We start from the raw sequence: 20,839 nt of genomic DNA on the forward strand, positions 1-20,839 counted from the left end.
GTTCTCATCATGGTATTAATTTGCATTTCCCTAAGGGCTAGTGATGTTGAGCATCTTTTCATTTTTTTATGTATTTATTTGCCATATATATATATATATATATATTCAGTAAAATGTCTATTAATGTCTTTTGCTAATTTTTATATTTATGGTCCAGGATAGAGTTTATTTTAATATATATACTGCGGGTGTTGGAAAAAATGTGTATTCTTTTGTTGTTTAATGGAGTGTTATGTTATATCAATTAGATCCTGTTGGTTTTGGTGTTGTTGAGCTTTTCTGTATCCTTGCTGACTATTTGCTTAGTTGTTCTATCAGTTGTTGAGAGAAGGATGTTGAAGTCTCCAACTGTAATTACAGGTTTGTCTATTTCTACTTTTAGTTCCATCAGTATTTGATTCATTTATTTTGAGGCTCTATTGTCAGGTACATTCACATTTAGGATTATTATGTCTTGTTGGTGAATTGACCCTTTTGTCATTACATAATATCCTTTCTTATCCCTGATGATCTTCCTTGCTCTTGATTCTACTTTGAAATTAATATAGCCACTCCAGCCTTATAACTTATTATCATTATAAACAACACTGTTCAGCCTTTGCACTCAACTACATTTATTAGAATTTCTTGGTTAGAGGTCTGTATGTTTTTAAAGGCTTTTGACTGTATTGTCAAATTGCCCTGCATAAATTTACGAACTTTTACTGCCTCACCACTTGGGCATTATCATTTAAAATAATTATAAATGAAATACAGGGTTTTCCCAATTCGAGAGACAGAAGTGTTATCTCATAGATCAGCGGAGGTGCAGGTAGTCATAGTTGGTACACATCTAAATGAATAAAATTTTCATCTATACTAGCAAAAATTCAAGAGGTCTAAAATTCATAAATGAAGAAGTAGGGAGATATATATATTGATATATATGTTGATATATATATATATATATATATATATATCTCGACAGTCGGCAGTAAATTCCAAATGCAGCAGCCATAAGACTTGGGAATATTGCCCTTAAGGAGCAGGTCGGTCCTGGTGGGATAGAGTGGGGCTGAGGGATTGGAGCAGAGGAATGGTACTTCTGTACGTAAGTACCCCGTAGTATTATATGTTTTTTAAAAGCATGTGAAAAATATTAATTACTTTGATTTGATAAATGACATCTTGTTGGTTTAACTTGCATTTAAGTTTATTATCAGGCCTCCCATAATTGTACAAACTTTACACCAAGCAAAACCGACTCTCGTCGGGCAAACTACAACTCCCAGGATTCCGCGGGTTGAAGGAGCGGGCTGTCACCGGACGCAAACTGCAATTCCCAGAATTCCGCGAGCCAAGGAGGTGGGTCTGGCCTCGGGCTCAGGAAGCTGAACTCAAGAGCCTGCGCACGTGCACAGGTGACGCGCGGACTCGCCAGCTGGGCAGGCGCACGGAGGCCACCTGCGAGCCCCGCGGCGGCTGACCAGACGGCGCGGCGGAGCCTGCACTGCCTGCCTGGACCTCCACGGCTCAGAGCGGGCGGCGGTGGCGGGTTCGGCCAAAGCCAGCTCCTCGGAGGGCCGGCCTGGAAGCTTCAGCGTCGCGGAGCCCGGCTGCGGGGTGCAGGTGAGATGCGCGCCCTCGCGGCGGGCGAGGGTTCCGCCACCCGGCTGGGTTTGGAATTGAGGGAGCGGCCCCCTGACCTTCCTCGGGTGGGAACGACAGGAGCGCTGGGGTGGAGAGGAGCCCAGGGGAATTTGCAGATCGGAGGAGTGACGTGTGATGGGGCTGAAGGAGGTGCGGGAGGTAGGCGAGGGTGAGGGGAGGTGGACCCTCGGGGTCCAGGTGCCGCGGGCCCTGGCGTGTCAGCTGAAGCCCTTAGCTCGGGGCTGGCACTGGCAGCGGGTGCCCATGCCCTTTTGCTGGGGAGATGGTGCGCGTGAGGCGCGGGTGGCGGGGAGCCAGGCAAGGTGCACGGAGGGGGCCGGGGCCTGCTGAGCTCCCTTTGAAGGCAGTACCTGGGCAAACCACAGCTGATTCCTGGGCTCCTTGGGGTTCCATAGGGTGCCAACTATGTGTCTAGTAATGAGAGCCTGCCACGGCCTGCTTGACAGTGCTGGGGTAGCCTCTGAAGGAGGGACCCGATGGACTCCCGGACCTATCATGTGTGTAGGAACCCGTCTCCCGGTCACTGATGGGAATCCTCTGCTAAGGTCTAGGGTCTTCAGGCCAGTGTCCTGCACCTGGTGGTGGGCGGCTAGGGTTGGCTTACTTTATGCCAACCAAGCCTCAGAACATACTTTTGGGGGAAGGGAGAAGGGAATGGAATTGGTTATGGGGTGAACTTGATAGGACTTGGTGGCTAAGAGCGCAGGCAGAACAGGGTTCATTCACCAAATGTTTACTGTTACATGTGCTGGGCATTCAAATCCTGGCCCTCATTTACTAACTGTGTGCCCCTGAGCAAGTCACTTATCCTCTCTGAGCCTCTGTTTCTTTTATGGAGATAAAAGTACCTCATCACAGGGTTGCTGTGAGGATTAAATGAAATCATGCTGCACAAATCCGAAGCCCAGTGTCTGGTGTACAGTGAACGTGCAGCAAATGTTAGCACTTATGGTTGCTAACAACAGAAGATGTTAGAGGTGAGATTGGAACCCAGGTCCGTCTCACTGGAACTAGCTGCTCCCTCTGACGCTCGTGGATCTTGGAGATCTTCAGCTCATCCTTTCACATTACAAATGAGAAATCTGAGTCCCACTGGGTGGCAGAGCCAGGAAAGAGCACAGGTCCCCTCTTCCCTGGGGACGGACAGCACATCAGTCCCTGAGTCTTGGGCCCCTGGGCGGGGTGGGGTTGGTGGCGAGCAGCAGAGTGGAGATCCTCAGCAAAGGGGAGGATGGGGTGCTGGTGACGGTGAGTGTGGCCCCCCACACTGTGGCATGTGAGCATTCTGGTGGCCTTGAAGTGGCAGGTGTCAGAGTGTCTTTCAGACTGACCTTCTGGTTGGCAAGTTCTTGCCTCTGAGCCTTGCTTTAGAAAATATTTAGCAATAAACACAGGCTTCTAGTGAATATTGAGCTAACCAGAAAATGAAATTACCAAATGCTCCAATCCCCAAGGGTCCTCATTACTCTCAGTTGGTTGTAGGTGGATACCCTCCCCCAGGACCTGCTTATCACCTGATAGGTTTTTTAATTGGGTAAGATCATGAACATGAAAGGCAGAAACCACAAATGTCATCGTAGGCTTTGAAGTCAAACTTGGGTTGGAATCCCAGCCTCACCACTTAATAGCTGTGCATCATTGGACAATTCACTTAACGATTCTGAGCATACTTCCTCAAACGTGGAATGAAATTGGTAACACCTGTTTTAGATTTGTAAGAGGGAACAAATGAGATAATTCATGTCAAGTACTTAGCATTGTTCCTGGCCTAGAGTAAGGGCCAGTGAATGGGAGTTATAGCATTATTATGATTAATAATAATTCTATAAAATAATTGTCAGGCACTGTGCTTTGCCTGAGTTGTCTGTTTGAATTCACAAAACCACCCCCTGAAGTAGGTATAATTGTGCCTTTTTTCAGACCAGGAAATGGAGGCTTGCAGGGGTTAAGAATTGGCCCAGGCAGACACAGGACAAATACTACATGATATCACTTAAAGGATAAATTTAAAATAGTCAGACTCATGGAAGCAGAGTGTGGAATGGTGGTTGCCACAGATTGGGGGCGGCGGGGTGGGGGGAATGGGAAGGTATTAGTCAAAGGGTGTAAAGTTTCAGATAGGCAAGGTGACCAAGCCCTAGAGATCTACTGTACAGCATAGAGCCTATGTTAACAATACTGTATTATACACTTCAAATTTTGCTGTGAGGGTAGAGCTTATGTTAAGTGTTCTTATCACAAAGAAATAATAAATAAGAGGGCAGAGGAAACTTTCTGAGGTGATGGATAGGTTATGGCATAAATTATGGTGGTGGTTTCATGGGTATATACTTATCTCCACACTTATCATGTCGTATACATTAATCACGTACACCTTTTTATGTGTCAAAAAAATAAAAAGAAGAACTGGTCTACAGTTACGCAGCTGCTAAGTGTCAGGACCAGAGCTCATATCCTGGAGTCTCAGCTGCAGAACTGCTGCCCGGGGTCTTCACAGTTCTCAAAGTCCACCTGTGACCGGGGGCAGCCTCCAGTGTTACAGCAGGGGGTCTTGGACCGCCTGGAGAAGAGGCAGGATCCTGCAGCCTAGCTGAGTGTGCCTCGTCTCCAGGTCTAAGGTTAGCCGAGGCTGGAGGGTGAAGCCTTAGGAAGAGGCAGCCAAAACGAGCCCTGTGGCCCCCAGAGGCTCTCATCCCTGGACCGCAGGGCTGGGGAAGGGCGTAATCTGGGTGAGACCCAGAAGCCTGGTTTTGAGAAGAAATGATCTTGTCTGGGGGCTGGGAAGAGTCCTGGAGCCACGTACTTCTTCTGGGCCTGATGTCTGCTTTGGGGAGGGGGTTCGCCTGCGAGCTGTGGGTGTGAGGAGAGCCAGCACCCTCCTCTTTTCTTTTCGGCTGCCTGTGAGAGTTCCCACTGCCTCTCAAGACCTTTTATAAAATAAAGAGTTGGAGCAAATAATTTCTAAGGGCTCTTTTAGCTATGAAAAGTGGTGGTGGCGATTGTATATAGGTGGATTAACCCTGTCAGCACAGCACCGGGGCAGGTGGGATAATTGTCACCCCACTGTGCTCTCCAGACCTTCCTTGGGGTGAGAGAATGGCCACAGCTCCCTGAGCCACCTGCCACCGCCGGGAGTCTCTCTGCCTGGCCGCGTGGGGAGTAGTTACACAAGAGAAGCCTTGGTTGCTAAGTTACAGTTGAGGGCCTGTGGGTCTGCATCCACACCTGCTCTGCCATTGAGGGATAAAAGCTTGTTGCTCTGAGGCCTACCCTGCTTCTCCATCACCCATTGTACCTCTGAGTCTGAAGCCCTGTGGACCCTGGAGTCAGACACAGCTTTGAATTCTGGTGCTCCTGCTTGAGCTGCAGGACCTAGAGCAAAGTACTTAACCCCACGAAGCTTTAGTTTTTCATAGTAAAAGAAAATGGAGATTATACGAGTACCTGCATTTGGTATCAGATGTGCACACCCGCAGGCCCGCAGACAGAAGATAGGTCTCCTGAGAAATGAACTCCTGAGCAGAGAAAGGCTGGACTGCTTCTCTGGCTCATCTGATACACGGCTTTTGTGAGACTTAAGTGAAAAGGGTCAGAGAAAGGGCTTAGAACAGTGCGTGGCACGTAGTAGGTGCTCGGTAAAGTAAGATGGTGGTAGCATTAATGTCCACCCCCTGCCCAGAGGCCAGCATCCTCTTTTCCTGACGTGTTCAGAAGAGCTATCGATCCTTCCATGTTGTCTGGCTCCCCTGGGTACATGCTCAGGGCCCAGGCTCTATCAGGGAGTCACACCTTTCACTCTGCCAGTGGTGATGACCATCGGTACGGTCTTAATGCTAAGAGTTGTCTCCTTTCTCCACTTTTATTATTATTTTTTTTTTTGCAGTACGCGGGCCTCTCACTGTTGTGGCCTCTCCCGTTGCGGAGCACAGGGTCCGGACGCACAGGCTCAGCGGCCATGGCTCACGGGCCCAGCCGCTCTGCGCCATGTGGGATCTTCCCGGACCAGGGCACGAACCTGTGTCCCCTGCATCGGCAGGCGGACTCCCAACCACTGCGCCACCAGGGAAGCCCTCCTTTCTCCACTTTTAAAAGCTTAACAGAGGGCCCCTTCCTGGCTGGGCAGTGGGTACTCAGCCCTGGGCCAGGCTTCAGGGGGCGGTTGGGGACCTGGTCTGCTGTACTGTCACTATTACTGTTGTCCCCAGTACAGACCCTTGGGTCTGGTTGTTTTAGACACATCCAGTGACGAGACACATCACAGGCTCCTTCAGTAGTGGGGGGTTTGTGACAGGAATCATGGCACATCCTGGGGGGCTTCAGGGGTTGCCACCGTTACGCTGGGTCCCAGAGCTTCCAAGAGGGATGTACAGTGGCCACTGTGAGGAGCCAGAGAAGCAGTCCAGCCTTTCTCTGCTCAGGAGTTCATTTCTCAGGAGACCTGCCTTCTGTCTGCGGGCCTGCGGGTGTGCACATCTGATACAAGCGCCACCGCTGGATCTGACCTCTTCAGGGTCTCCCACCAGTGGCTGCTTTACACCGAGGCTCCACTCGCATCCGTTTAGCTGTGGCCTAGAGACCTGGGCTGGTTTTTTGCCACTTCAGCATTATAAGTGATGCAGCTTGTGCGGGAAGGTGTCTGTTGGGGAACCTTTTCTCAAAAGGGGCTTAGAGTATGGCAGCCTTCTTAGTGTGCCCCAGAGCGTAGGCTTATGCACTGTCTTAGCAGAGGCTGGGAACAGGATTTACTAGCCTTTATTGAAGGGGAGGGTTGTCCTTGGTTGTTTACCCTGGGTTGGACAGAAATGCTCTGCTGCGTATTTAGAAGCAGGGAATTGCAGAATTGTGGAGCGTTAGAAAAACCTCAGAGGAGTTCTTCTTCAAATTGAGTGCACACTGGAATCACCTGGAAGCTTTTTTTAAAAAACACAGGTTCCTGAATCACCCTTCAGAGATTCTGGTTCCGCAGGTCTGGAGGGGGCCCCAGATTCTGCATTTCTCATATCCCAGGTGATGCTGATACTGCTTTGGGGGACCCCATGTCCAGCCCCCGCCAGCCTCACAGGTTGACCTCGGTTTACTGGACCACTGCCCAGCAGGGGAGGGTACAAAGTAGCCAATCCCTCAATGCTTAGAGAAGCCTCTTCCTGCCTCCCACGCTGGAGTCCCCTCCCTGTGACTGCCCCTGCAGGCCTCACTTTAGTGCCCTGGAGCGGCCCACACCAACGTGCTAGGTGCAGAGTGGCAGCCAGCTGCTGGGAATTACAGGTACCTGAAGTCCGCCCTTCAGCCTGGGGCCTGGGTTGCACATGTCACCGTCGTGCACATGTGTCCACTCTGTTAGAGAGGGGTGCAGCCCCCGCTCTGGGGCAGCCTCACCCTTGCTGCACAGCCCCTCAGGTGTTTGAAGAATGCCCAGGGTCCAGGGGCTTCTCTTCTGCAAGGAAGGGGCCCTACTCCTTTGAGCATCCTACACAGGATGGGGTTTCTGGATCCTTCCTGATCCTGGCTGCCCCACTGGACGCTTCTCAGAAGGACTCACATGGAATAGTCTCATATTAACAATTAAGCACGTAGACTCTGATTCCTGACAGAGGTTGTATCCTCAGTCTAATCATGAGGAAACACCAGACAAGCCCAAACTGAGGGACATACTAGAAAATATCTGACTCTATTAAAAATTGTCTAGGTCATAAAAGGGAAGGAAAGACTCAGAAGCTGCCCAAAATAGGGGAGGCTAGAGAGAGATGCCACCTGGCCGCCGGGCTTCACCCCGGTTTGGATTCTGCACCACAGGATAGAGACCATGGATTCATAACAGTATCATATCAATATTAATTTCCCGATTTTGCGTGATATGAGAGAATGTTCTCATTCTTAGGAAATAGATGCTGAAGTGTTAGGGGTTAAAGGGGCAAGACATCTTCAGCTCATTTTTTAAATTTTTTGGCTGCGTTGGGTCTTTGTTGCTGCGCGCGGGTTTTTCTCTAGTTGTGGCGAGCGGGGGCTACTCTTCGTTGCGGTGTGTGGGCTTCTCATTGCGGTGGCTCCTCTTGCTGGGAGCACGGGCTCTAGGCGCGCAGGCTTCAGTAGTTGTGGCTCACGGGCTCTAGAGCACAGGCTCTAGAGCACAGGCTCAGTAGTTGTGACGGACGGGCTTAGTTGCTCCGCGGCATGTGGGATCTTCTCGGACCGGGTCACGAACCCGTGTCCCCTGCATTGGCAGGCGGATTCTCAACCACTGCGCCACCAGGGAAGTCCCTCCGGCTTATTTTTAAACAGTTCAGAAAAAGAGAAAGAGAGAATGGTAAAAACGAATGTGTCAAATTAGCAGTTGTTGGATCTGGGTAAGGATGTAGGAGAGCTCTTTGTATTATACCTACAACTTTTTGTAAGTCTGGGATTATTTCCAGATAAAAGGAAAACAGATAACAGAGATGACAGACCCTGTAGCCACCCTGACTGCTTTAGAGTCTCAGTGCTGCTTCCTGGGTGACCTTGGGCAGGTTTCTAACCTCTTTGCCCTTTGGTTCTACCATCTATAACATGACCATCATCATGTAGATTGGAGAACCTGGCACCTAGTGACTGGCCAGTGGATGTTGGCTCTGATATGATGATGAAGGAGGTGGTGGAGGTGGTGGTGGTGATGGTGGTGATGAAAGGGAGGAGTTGAGGGTGACACCTTGGTGATGAGGCCAAAGGAAAACCCAAGCCGAGGCCTGTCACCTCCCTCCACTCACTAATGCTGGGCTCCAGGCTCCCTGGGTTTTTGGCAGGGACTGCTGTGACCTGGACACCGCACGGCTTCCCCCTGCAGAGGGCTTCACCAGTGGTCACCTGAGCCCAGGGGGCTCGACTGGGTGAAACACGGGTCTCCTGGCAGCTTCACGCCCTGCCTTCTCCTGGCACTGGCCACAGTTGCCCCGCAGCCTGAGCGCCCCACTGTCTTATAAAGACAGTGCCCTTTCAGCTGTGCATGACTTCGGGCCTGGCTGTCACTGCCCTGGGATGGGAGAGGAGTCTCTGCCTTGGTGGCCTCATGACTTTCTTGGTGGGCAGATGTGAGAACTGGGCACAGTGATGTCTGCTGTGGCTGGAGGTTTGTAGCAGTCACTGTCAGCAGGGATGTGTGGACACCTAACAGGGATACTCATCTTAGCCCCCAGACCACCAAAACACCTCCAACACCTTGCTCAGAACTCCCTCACCCTTCAGGCAGCTTCCGTGGGTGGCCTCAGGCCCCACCAGCACCATTTCCTGTCAGGCACACTTCTTCGTTCTTGGTGAATGTTTTGTGCCTCTTGTAGTGAGTGGCCTTCTGGCCCTCTTGATGAATTCAGTCTTCTTACGTTGGACCTGAGGGCCCAAATGGATCTGTGTACACACTGGGGACTGTGCATTTCCTGTAAGAATTGTTTTTATTTGAATTTGCAGTTTCAGTAGAAAACCTGATGCAGGCGTGTTCTGTGTCACCTGGGTGAGCATCACAGCAGAGACTCACACAATTCTGTTCTCTGTTGCATCCCTGTTTGTGACCACATTGGTGTGTAGTAGTGCTTATCTGTTTTGCCAGAAAGGGCCAACACGGACAGCTCTAACTTGCAAGTGACCCATGGGTGCCAAGCAAAAGCCAGGTGGTGACACAGCAGGCTGTGCGAGCGAGGGTTTCCGCGTCGGTGGTAGGCTGCGCTCACTTCCGTCTCTTCAGCTGTCCCGCCTGTGCTGAGCGCCGTGGAGCCCAGGCTGTCCTCAGCAAAGCCTGCCACCGCGTATCATACCAGAGTCACCCAGACTGGAACTCGCTTGCTCCTCTGCCCGCCCCGCCCGCCCCCAAGGAGTTCCATCCCCTTTAATTGATAAGGAAGTAGAGTCACTATCTTAGCTTGACCCATGATTAATGTCCGCAGCTTTGCCTTGGTTCGCCTGTTGTACTAAAAGCAAGGAGTTATTATCCATGTTAAACTAACTTTTTAGTCGGAGCATGGGAACTCTTAACTGAATGTTAAATATGCCCGGTCAATTAAATGTTAGGTTTGACAAGGAGTACTCAGAGGCTGCCGACATTTTGCCAGAGGGTAATGCTTTTGGCAGAAAACCTGATGTCTCGTCAGTGTTTCTTCAGGTTTGTCAATAGCATTGGATGGAGATCTAACTTTGGAGCCCATAGAAGCAGGACGTTAGGAGTACCAGTTCTACACACTGCTTCTGGTAACAATAAATAGGAAGGGGAGGGCGCAGGGGGAGAGATCATTATGAGGGTGTTTGAGTTATTAGAACTTGTTTGCTTTTCCTAACTCACAACGTGTGAGACACATCAGTGCAGGACAGAAAACTTCCATAATTCAGCACTAGTAATTCAGGCTGCATTTGGGATAAAAGCATTTTTTTTCAATAAATGACAAAATAAGAATTCTATGATTTTCAGTCGGGAGTATGAACAACGCTTAAAAGTAAGATTGTTATACTATTAATATGAAACCTTCTGCAGGCGCTGTTGCCACCCCACATCTTGCCGTGGGCACTGCTGGTCTTCTGGGCCTGGGTCTGGCAGGTGCTGGCAGTCCCAGCTCCCCCCATCCCCACAGCCCTGCTCCTGGGGGAGTGGCCGGTGAACAGCGGCTGGTCCTGGTAGTTGGGAACCCAGTGCAGCTGGCGAGACCAGCAGGAGAGGGCTTCACTTTAGACCAGAGCTTACATCCTTGGTCCCGTTGTACCAGCAACAATAAGGCCCGCAGCCCCAGCCCTTGGGCCTGCCTGTCATCTTCACTCAAGTTGAATAGTTACCAGAAATTACAGATTAGGACATTTCACATTTTAAATGGATTTCTGGCTTCTCTGGAAAAACCAGAAGGGTAGTGTTACAGACTGAACTGTGTCCTTGCGAATTCATGAAGGCCTAAACCCCAATGTGACTATATTTAGAGAGAGGACCTTTAAGGAGGTAATTAAAGTTAAGTGAGGTCATAAGGGTGGGGCCCTAGTCCAATAGGACTGGTGTCCTAATAACAAGAAGCAGAGAGACTAGAGATCTCTTTCCCTCCAGCACACACAAAGAGGTCATGTGAGCACACAGTGAGAAGGTGGCCTTCTGCAAGCCACGGAGAGAGGCCTCAGGAGAAACCAAACCTGTCGACACCTTGATCTGGGACTTCTAGCCTCCACTACTGTGAGAAAATAAATTTCTCTTGCTTACGTCACCCAGTCTGTAGTACCTGGTTATGGCAGCCGGAGCAGACTAATACTAGTAGGTACCACCGGGCCACTTTACTGCCAGGCCCTCATCAGCTTGAACTTTAACCTTGGCGTTTGGTCTCCGGGTCACACTGCTCGCTCCTGGCTTCACTTTCCCCATTGGCTCTTGGCCTTAGCAAGCATGTGAGTCTGTACCCCCCGCTCTAGGCCTGGAATTCCTGGGGCTTTTACTCCTTATCAGATGCCTTTTCTGTGCCTGTGTCTGGAGCCGGGCAGGGCGCCCCAGGAGGGGAGCCTGCACCCAGTGCTGGTTGAGCAGCCTTGGATGGGAGCCTCCACACTGGTGGCTCCTCCTGCTGCCCGGCTCTTACTGTGTCTGCAGGTGTGGCAACATCATCAGCACCTTCCTCCAGTGCTTCCTGGAATACATGGGATCCTGGAAAGGAGGGTTTCCCATCTGTGGGAATCTGATAGTAGGTATCTGGTCTAGGAGCTGAGTAAAGCAGGTTTTGGGGGGTGAATTGGCAGTATCCTCTATCTGCCTCAGTTTCTAGAGGGCTGTTTTAAGCATGTTTTTAATCCCTTATTTCGTTTTTCCCCTTTCTTTTGAAAAATATTCTTGTTTTTTTTTTTTTTTTAGCTTGAACCCATTCTTCTATTTATTGACTTGTCAGCAAAATTAAAAAAACAATAGCTAAATAAACATCTTATATCTCCCAAACTTAAGTAGAGCACATTTCTGATGAAAATATTTTAACACTAAAAATATACCATTGAAAAACATTCCTGCTCTATCATTCTTTGCCCTGGCTAAGCCAGTAAGCTCTTTGTGCCCCATATCCATTGGGTCCTAAATGTGGAGCCCGAGGTAGAGGAAGCAGACAATGACAAACGTGGTGACATTTGAGTCCCCGGGACCTCTTTGCACTGAATGCAGAGAAGATGAGGTCCCAGGGGTGCCTGGGCTGTTAGCATAGACAGTGCTTACGTGCTCTGTGTTCAAATCCTGATGCCGTTCCATGCAAGCCGAGGGCCTTGGGACACGTTACTTAGCTTCTCACCTCTGTGCCCTGATCTGTGCGATGGGGAAAATGTTACTGGTGCTTTGCTAGCTGCTTAGATGTTGGTTTTCCGATTAAATGAGGAAATGCATAAATAGTTTTTAAGTACCCTGCCAGCATAAAATGTTGAGGGTGGCAGGGGTTCTGCATGTTAGTTTTGTACTGAAAACTGGCTGCTCAGACCAGGCAGAAGCGTCTTCTAAATTTATGGGACCATCTTCACAGAGAAAGGAAACACGTCATTAGGAAGAGGAAGCAAAGCTGGGAGATGGCGAGGGTGCTCCCCAGAGCAGTCGGGGGTTCAGCCCTTTCAGGAACTGGTCTGAGGCTATACAGTGTGGTACCTGTTTTCGTTCACTGTTAATTTTAGAGCCCTAATGGAAATATAATTATGACAGCTGATGTGCTTTGAGGCCTGGTTAGATACTCTACATGCTTTAGCTCACTTATTCTTACAACACCCCGAGGAGGTTATTCTGCCCATTGTACAGATGAGGCCACTGAAACGTAAGGTGGTGGAGGGACGGACGTGCCGAGATCATAAAGCCAGCTCACATGTGGTCTGAAGGAAGGTGAGCGTGAACAAGAGCCTGGGAAGAATTCTTGACCACCAGCATTAGGAAGGAGGCTTGAAATCTCCTCTGCCGTCTTGTGTGTGTCCTGACACCTGCACTCGCCCAGACTGAATGCACTTCCGTGGTGTGGGAGAGCTGCCAGGGTTCCCAGCTTCCTAAGCAGACTCTTCTCTCATCCACCTGACGATGCTCTTCCTCTAGGGAGCCTTTTGGGTGAGACCAGTGGGAAACAGATTTTTAAGCAAAGGCCAAATGAGTGTCTCATCAGGATGACCCAGGAAGTGATCAGAAGTGGGGTCGGGCTGGTCTCACTGGACAAGGAAAGCTTGTCGTCTGTACTGAGGGCCTCTCTGACATTCGTGGGGCAGGAGGAGTGTGTCTAGCAGGGGGGGCCCGGCCTCACCCCCAGCAGTGAAGATGCTTCCTCTGTTAGCGCTCCCGAGAACGTGTTCCCTGCCTCTGTGACAGCTGCACCACGTCAGGTGTTCACAGCAGCCTCTTGTCTGCTCTGCCACAGGGAGAACCTTGAGGACGGGGGTGTCTTTCTTTTTTTTTAGTGTTTGTATCTCTTGCTCATACCCTGCTCTAACTTAGGCTGATGCAGAGCCTCACTCCCGTTTTCTGCATGTTCTCCTAAGTCTTTGGACTCAGGTTCATGAATAGATATAGATAGAAATGGATGGAGATATGGACATATCTTCCTTTGGGTGAGTCAACTGGAAGTTCAGGCTGCCCTGCCCCGCACCCTGCCAGTGCTGTCCCCTGGGAGGAGGAGCGCCGTGGCTGGCGTCCATCCTGCTTGGCTGCTGGCTGTGCCGTAGTGGGAGTTACGTAAGGTCAGTGCCCTGCCTGCCCACCTCTAACCGAGCCTGTTGTCAAGAGACTGAAGGAGGGAATCTCAGGACCTATGTCATGGACGACTCAAGGGCACAGCTTTCCACCATGTGCCACAGAACCAGGCCTCAGGAGGGGTTGGGGATCTGTTCAGAGCTTGCCTCCTTGCTGGAAGACAGGTGCTCTGGGCACGTTCCCTTTGTAAGCCTTGAGGCCTTGTTCTGTCTTAGCATGGCCATCCTCCCCTGGTCTCCCTGCCGCTTACCTCTCCTGGGAGAGGGTCCACTGCTCCAGACCAGGCTTTGGGACAGAGAGGCTTGACAGGTAACTTGAGACAAGAGTGGTCTGCTCATAATAAGTGACAGGCTCCTCCCCTCCTGGGACCCCCAGGCCAGGGAGTAGGTGTGCTGAAGACAACACCATCCAAGCTATTGATGCCGCACCTTAGAAGTCCAAGAGGGACTGTCTTTTCCATGTAACAAGTTTATGTCCAAAGAACACAGTTCTGTAGTCAGCCCTCGGCACCACAAGCAGAGAAGGTGTCTCCCAGGCCATTGAGTTGGCCCCTTTCATTTGCCTCCTTGCCCCTGGCCAGTGGTGCCCTTAATCTGCCTCTGTAATGAGACTCCACTGGGGAAGGCAGCAGGGACACTGCCCTCCTCTTCCAGCAGCCTGGTACCTGGTCCAGAGAAGTTGTATCTCCTCGGCCAGCAGACAGGACTTAGGAGAATCTTGGCTTCTTTAGAGCCAAGGGTGTGATTAATGTACTCTTTGTCTCCATCTGTTATCTTTTGAAAACATTTCTGAGGGTTTTGCCTGATCCTTCTTTTGGCATCTGCAGGCTGCTGCGGTGCAATTGGGGGTCGGGGGGGTGGACAGACACAGCGTGGGGACCGTGGGGAACAGGCTGGGAGGACTTTATAATAAGCAGTGACTGCCTGAGTTCTTGTTGGCTTTCTCACTACCACACTTTGGCTGTTTCACAGCAGGGGAGAGTACAAGGGCAGCTTTCCATCTGTCTCCACAGGGGCAAAATACAATAATATCTGCGTTAATTAACATTCCCCCAGAAGCAGATTCTGAGACAAGGATTCAAGTGCAAGTAGATTGCTTGCACTTGATCGCAATACACATGAACAGGGCAGTGGGGAAATGAGACAGGGTCGGGGAGAAGGCCAGTTCCCACTGCGGGCAACTGTGTAATCCACTTAATCCGTTAGGAGCTCTGGGAGCCAGTGTAGGACACGCCTTGGGCCATCTCATGTGGGGAGGATGGGATTGGGGGATTTACGTGACCGTTGCCATCAGATGTTGGCGCAGCCCGCTTGGCCCGTAAGTGGTAAAGTTAGAAACCCAGGCAATCTGACCTCAGGGCCCCATGCTTTAACCACCATGCTTTATTTCTAGGGAAATGTTCTGTCCGTCCCCAGCAAACCTTTTCTTCCATTTTCCCTCTTGGAAGGGTAACTGGAAAGCCTGAAGCATCCATGAGAGGTCCACGTGGGCGAGTCTGTATTTGTCCTGCCTTCTGTCAGCACCATTCCGGCAGGGCCTGGGGTGGGTGGAGGACTTACCATCTGATTAGAAGCCGTCCTTCCCATTCCCCAGGCCCTAAGGCTGGTCTCTGCCTAGTTGCCTGTTGGCCCCGCAAGGTCCCTACCCCCATGTTCCCTGGTTCCCGTAAGCTTTGCCCCAAGGCCTGCAAGCCCAGTGACAACTGGGATTGGCTGCTGCACACACATCCCCCGGGTCCTCCTGCCTGCCTGCGGCCCCTGCTCCACCTCTCCACCTGCTGCCAAGCCTGCCTTTCACCACAAGGACACCTGGGCGAGGGGCAGGTAGCAGAATGCTGACTAGAGAGGCGGTGAGTACCTGGGGGCTCAGATGCCTGCTCAGGTTGGAGGTGGGTCTCTCCTCATTTCCTGGGGGTCTTGCTTTCTGATGTTTCCCGGGTGTGTGTTTTAGCTTTAGCTGCTGTTGGAAGCCGTTCTTGTCTACGGTCAGAGCAAAGCATGCGTCGGCTCATGCCGCACCCATCTGCCTCCCATCTCTCCAGGGAAAGCTTTATTTTATCTTATTATTTTTTTCTGAGCATTAATTTATTACTCATCCACTATCCAGTATTCTTTCATTTTGTAATAGTGATCTATTTGATTCTTTGTTTCCTTTTTAACTTTTTCATATGCAAAATGTCAAACTCAAAAGGGATCAAAAAAAGACCCCATCATCATCTTCAACTACCAATATCCTGCTGTCTTATTCCATCTCTCTCCATGCGTTTTTTGCTGGAGTATTTTAGAACGAACCACATACATGTTATTTTACCTATAAATACTTATGTCCTCTTGTTTCTTAAGTTATCTAATTTTTTAATAACTTTTTAGTTTGAAATAATTTGAGACTTACATCAGAGTTACAAAAGACGCTTCACTCAGCTTCCCCTAATGTTAACATCTTACACGGCCACAGTATAAGTATCAAAACCAGGAAATTAACACAGGCTTGATACTGTACCATGAACCTTATTCAGATTCTGCCATTGTCCTACTAATGTCCTTTTTCTGGCCCAGGAGTCCACGTTGCATTTAGTTGTCTTGTCTTCTTACTCTCGTCCAATCTGGGACCTCCTCAGTCTTCCCTTGTCTTTTATGACTTTAACTCTGGAAGAGTCCTGGTCAGGTATTTTGTAGAATATCCTTCAATTTGGGTTTAATGTTTTCTTTATAAACTAATCTATAGACCATATTCAGAGCTAGAACTGGAACTAGAACCAAGTTTTCCCCATTTAGAAATATAGATCGCAGTTATGTAGTTTGGGCAAGAAGGCTCCAGAAATGATGTAACTTCTTAGCACATCCTATCAAGGGGTACACGATGTCAGTATATTATTACTGGTGATGTTAATGTTGATTATTTGGTTCAGGGGATGCCTGCCAAGCTTCTCTGCTGTAAAATGTCTATTTTTACCTTTGTCATTAATATGTATCTCATAGGGAGATACTTGGAGACTATGCAGATTTCCTGTTTCTCATCATACTTTCACCCACTAATTTTAGCATCCCTCAGTAGATCTTGCCTGAAACAGTTATTGCTGTGATGTTTGCCAAATGGTGATTTTCTTTTTCCATCATTGCTTCTGCATTTATCAACTGGATTTCTGTAAGGGAGATCTGTCTCTTCTCCCCTACTTGGGTACGCGAGGTTTTCTCTCTCGAGCTGCCTTGGTACTGTCTGTACCACGGTGGTGGTAAGGATAGTTGGTTCCCGTGGCAGGACCATAGGACACTGGTCGGAAATTGTCAACTCTCAGCAATTTAACGCGGTTCAACCTTATAGCAAAGTAGTTCTTAGCTGGTGAGGCTGGGTGGAGAATTTCTAGATGGGGACACATATTTGGGAAAGTATATGCAGCAATATTATTTTACATATTACAGATATAGATATAAAATACGAACTTCAGAAAGTAACAGTTGATGAAATCCTGTTGTTTTGGGGAGCAGATATTACAGAAGAGAGTCTTGTGTGTGAGAGATTCTTGGGGGAAGGGGATGCTGGACTTTACAGGTCAGTTTGAGGCAGGAAAGAGTTTCTCTGTATTATTAGTGGGTGCATGGGTTTGAAAAACCTGAGAAACGCTGACTGATGCTTAAACAGATTTCTCAGCTACAGGGTTTCTGGGCTTATAGAGACCCTGCCCTAGAGATGAACAGGGCTGACTGAAGGTGCAGTGAAAAGCCAGCTAAGAAGGCAGCTGCCCCTGCCCTGTTCTCTCACCCCATGGCTGGTGTCAGGTGTTACCCGTGCTGTTCCTGTGAGGGCTGAGGGCGAGATTCTTCGATCGTTTGAACAGTCCTGGGCCTCAGAGCAGGTATGATACCCTTCCTGGTGGTACGGAAAAAATGGGAGCAAATGCCCACAGCTCAGCCAGGCCTCCCCGTAGGTGTGTGTATGTGGGACAGGAAGTTTAACCCTTTGGAGGTTTTGCCTCAATATACAAAACCATTGTCAGCGGTGATATTCAGACACAGTTCTCTTAGTGGAGCACTGAGGGGACAAGTTTCTACCCATCTTTTCATGGAGATCTAAAAACCAGCAGGCATGGTTTCCAAACAGGAGCATTAAGCAAGAGCAGATGTTCCCTGTCTCCCCCATGCGTGTGTGCCACGTGTCCTGAGAAGGGGCATGCGGGGTCCTGGTGTGCAGCCTGGGAACTGCGCTCACAAGCCTTCTGTCCCACATATGCCCATGGTAAGGTGAAGTCCTTACCTTGCAGTACCGGGAATGTCGGGCCCTTAATGGGGATTTTCCCTGAAGCCTCTTGTCACAGATACCTTTGCTGGTTATCTTTTGCTGCAGCAGCGCTTCATAACAAAGAGCCCCAGAATTTCAGTGACCTACAACAAGAAGCACTTATTCAGCTCACGTGTCTCTGTGTTGCCTGGTCTTGGCTGGGTTTGACCGGTGGTTCTGATGATCTTGGCTGGACTCAATTACAAATCTGGGGGTCAGCTGAGCCAGACTGAGCGTGGCTGGAGCAGCCGTGCTCCACACACAGATCTCTTCTCCTGGGACCAGGAAGTTAGGCTGCACACATTCTTCTCATGGCAACATCCTAAGTATGAAGAGGGCAAAGACAGTCACACAAGCGCTTATCAAGGCTCTGATGTGTTCTGTCTGCTAACATCTCATTGGCCAAAGCAAGTTATGTGGCCAAGCCCGAAGTCCAGGTGCAGGGATGTATATTCCCCCACGGAGGCAGCAGGGGAGGGAGGGGAGTGAATATTTTTGAACAACGGTGTAGCCTACCGTGTCTTCAGATGTGCAGAGCGACGCAAGGATCCAGTGCCGTAGCAGAGCCCAGCGCAATGCCAGGCGCAGAGCGGGCGCTCGGGGTGACTCCAGACACACAGTGCAGACACCTTGTCCTTTTCCTTCTCTCCTCCCGCAGGCCTCTGCTGGTCCTCCGGGTACCTGCAGGGATGGGTAAAGCCCGCCAGGCCCGAGGTGCTTTCCAGGGGCCGTCGTCTCACTAGGGCCTCGCTGCGGCGCTAGGATGCACCTCTCGGCGGTGCTCAACGCCCTCCTGGTGTCGGTGCTGGCAGCCGTGCTGTGGAAGCACGTGAGGCTGCGCGAGCACGCGGCCTCCCTGGAGGAGGAGCTGGCCCTCGGCAGCCGAGCCCCGGAGCCCGCCCCCGCCATGCGGATCGACTACGCGAAGGCCCTGCAGATCCTGACGGAGGGTGGCACGCACATGGTGTGCACCGGCCGCACGCACACCGACCGCCTCTGCCGCTTCAAGTGGCTCTGCTACTCCAGCGAGGCCGAGGAGTTCATCTTCTTCCACGGCAACGCCTCCGTGATGCTGCCCAGCCTGGGCTCCCGGCGCTTCCAGCCGGCCCTGCTCGACCTGTCCACCGTGGAGGACCACAACACCCAGTACTTCAACTTCGTGGAGCTGCCGGCCGCCGCCCTGCGCTTCATGCCCAAGCCGGCGTTCGTGCCTGACGTGGCCCTCATCGCCAACCGCTTCAACCCCGACAACCTCATGCACGTCTTCCACGACGACCTGCTGCCCCTCTTCTACACCCTGCGGCAGTTCCCCGGCCTGGCCCGCGAGGCCCGGCTCTTCTTCATGGAGGGCTGGGGCGAGGGCGCCCACTTTGACCTCTACAAGCTGCTCAGCCCCAAGCAGCCCCTCCTGCGGGCACAGCTGAAGGCCCTGGGCCGGCTGCTCTGCTTCTCCCATGCCTTCGTGGGCCTCTCCAAGATCACCACCTGGTACCAGTACGGCTTCGTCCAGCCCCAGGGCCCGAAGGCCAACATCCTCGTCTCGGGCAACGAGATCCGGCAGTTTGCCAGGTTCCTGACGGAAAAGCTGAACGTGAGCCACGCAGGCAGCCCCCTGGGCGAGGAGTACCTCCTGGTCTTCACCCGCACCCACAACAGACTCATCCTGAATGAGGCGGAGCTGCTGCTGGCACTGGCCCAGGAGTTTCAGATGAAGACCGTGACGGTGTCCCTGGAGAACCACGCCTTCGCAGACGTGGTGCGGCTGGTCAGCAACGCCTCCATGCTGGTCAGCATGCACGGGGCCCAGCTGGTCACTGCCCTCTTCCTGCCCCGCGGGGCAGCCGTGGTGGAGCTCTTTCCCTACGCCGTCAACCCTGACCACTACACCCCCTATAAGACACTGGCCACGCTGCCCGGCATGGACCTCCAGTACGTAGCCTGGCGGAACACGTTGCCAGAGAACACGGTCACGCACCCAGAGCGGCCCTGGGACCAGGGGGGCATCAGCCACCTAGACCGGGCCGAGCAGGCCCGGATCCTGCAAAGCCGGGAGGTCCCGCGGCACCTCTGTTGCCGGAACCCTGAGTGGCTCTTCCGAATCTACCAGGACACCAAGGTGGACATCCCGTCGCTCATCCAAACCATACGGCGCGTGGTGAAGGGCCGGCCGGGGCCGAGGAAGCAGAAGTGGACGGTCAGTTTGTACCCCGGCAAGGTGCGGGAGGCGCGGTGCCAGGCGTCGGTGCAGGGCGCCTCCGAGGCCCGCCTCACCGTCTCCTGGCAGATCCCGTGGAACCTCAAGTACCTGAAGGTGAGGGAGGTGAAGTACGAGGTGTGGCTCCAGGAGCAGGGGGAGAACACCTACGTGCCTTACATCCTGGCCCTGCAGAACCACACCTTCACCGAGAACATCAAGCCCTTCACTACCTACCTGGTGTGGGTCCGCTGCATCTTCAACAAGACCCTCCAGGGACCCTTTGCAGACGTGCTGGTGTGCAACACGTAGCGAGCGGTCCGGCCAGGCCTCGGGAGGGGGGCTACTCAGGCTTGGTGTCCCTGGGCCCGCCAGCTCCCAGGGGTGGCTTCTGGGAATTATTTATTTACTGAGCAGGCCTGTGCCTCGGGTCATCTTGTTGCCTCGGAGGTGTGGGGTTCTCAGCGCGCCTCTTTGCACAGGTGTGATGGTACCTCCCCACCCGTTTCTCTCATCCTGAGCACCCATGCCCTGGAGAAGGTCCTTGAGGGGAGGAGGAAGAGGAGAGTAAGAATCCCAGAGAACCTCTTTGGCTAAGTTGATCATGCTGTTTCCTACGGCATCTTTCTGGTTGGTGTAGGGTTTCTGGAAACTGCTAGTAATTGTGGTCATTTGGGTGGGTGGTACATCAGCTTCCGTCATCATGAAATTTACCTGTAGCCCCATGAAGTGTGTGTTTGGAACATTGATTAAATGATTATAAACATCTCGGCCAAGTCTTTTATTGGACAGTGGGAAGGGGGGCTCGTAGTCGATACCTAGATGCCCTTTCATCCGGGTTGTCAGCCGAGCGGATGTGGCAAAGGGGAAGGCATCGAGGCCTGGGAGGCAAGGCAGGCTGGCTGGATTTCATCCCGATGAGGGATGAGTATCCCATTTCCATCTGTGTGGGATGAAAGCCTGGAAGTAGGTGGGAGAGGGCTGCGGGGAGGAAGATCGGTGTCTGCCAGAGTCTGCTTAGGCTTCACTACACGTTCAGACAC

At 51.4% G+C, this 20,839-nt stretch overlaps 1 protein-coding gene across 1 annotated transcript; it reads left to right on the top strand.

Annotated features, from left to right (window-relative positions):
• The first annotated feature begins 1,181 nt into the window (after positions 1-1,181).
• Positions 1,182-20,563, top strand: POMGNT2 (protein O-linked mannose N-acetylglucosaminyltransferase 2 (beta 1,4-)). Its single transcript, XM_030830243.2, has 2 exons — positions 1,182-1,608; positions 18,261-20,563. Exon 2 carries the CDS (start codon positions 18,366-18,368, stop codon positions 20,106-20,108), a length of 1,743 nt encoding a protein of 580 aa, XP_030686103.1. The 5' UTR covers positions 1,182-1,608; positions 18,261-18,365; the 3' UTR covers positions 20,109-20,563.
• The last annotated feature ends 276 nt before the right edge of the window (positions 20,564-20,839 follow it).

The sequence above is a fragment of the Globicephala melas genome, chromosome 11, assembly GCF_963455315.2.
Source record: "Globicephala melas chromosome 11, mGloMel1.2, whole genome shotgun sequence".
Lineage (NCBI taxonomy): Eukaryota > Metazoa > Chordata > Mammalia > Artiodactyla > Delphinidae > Globicephala > Globicephala melas.

What these genes read in the sequence shown, in the direction of transcription:
- POMGNT2 (XM_030830243.2), top strand. Translation starts at nt 18,366, where the DNA reads ATGCACCTCTCGGCGGTGCTCAACGCCCTCCTGGTGTCGGTGCTGGCA.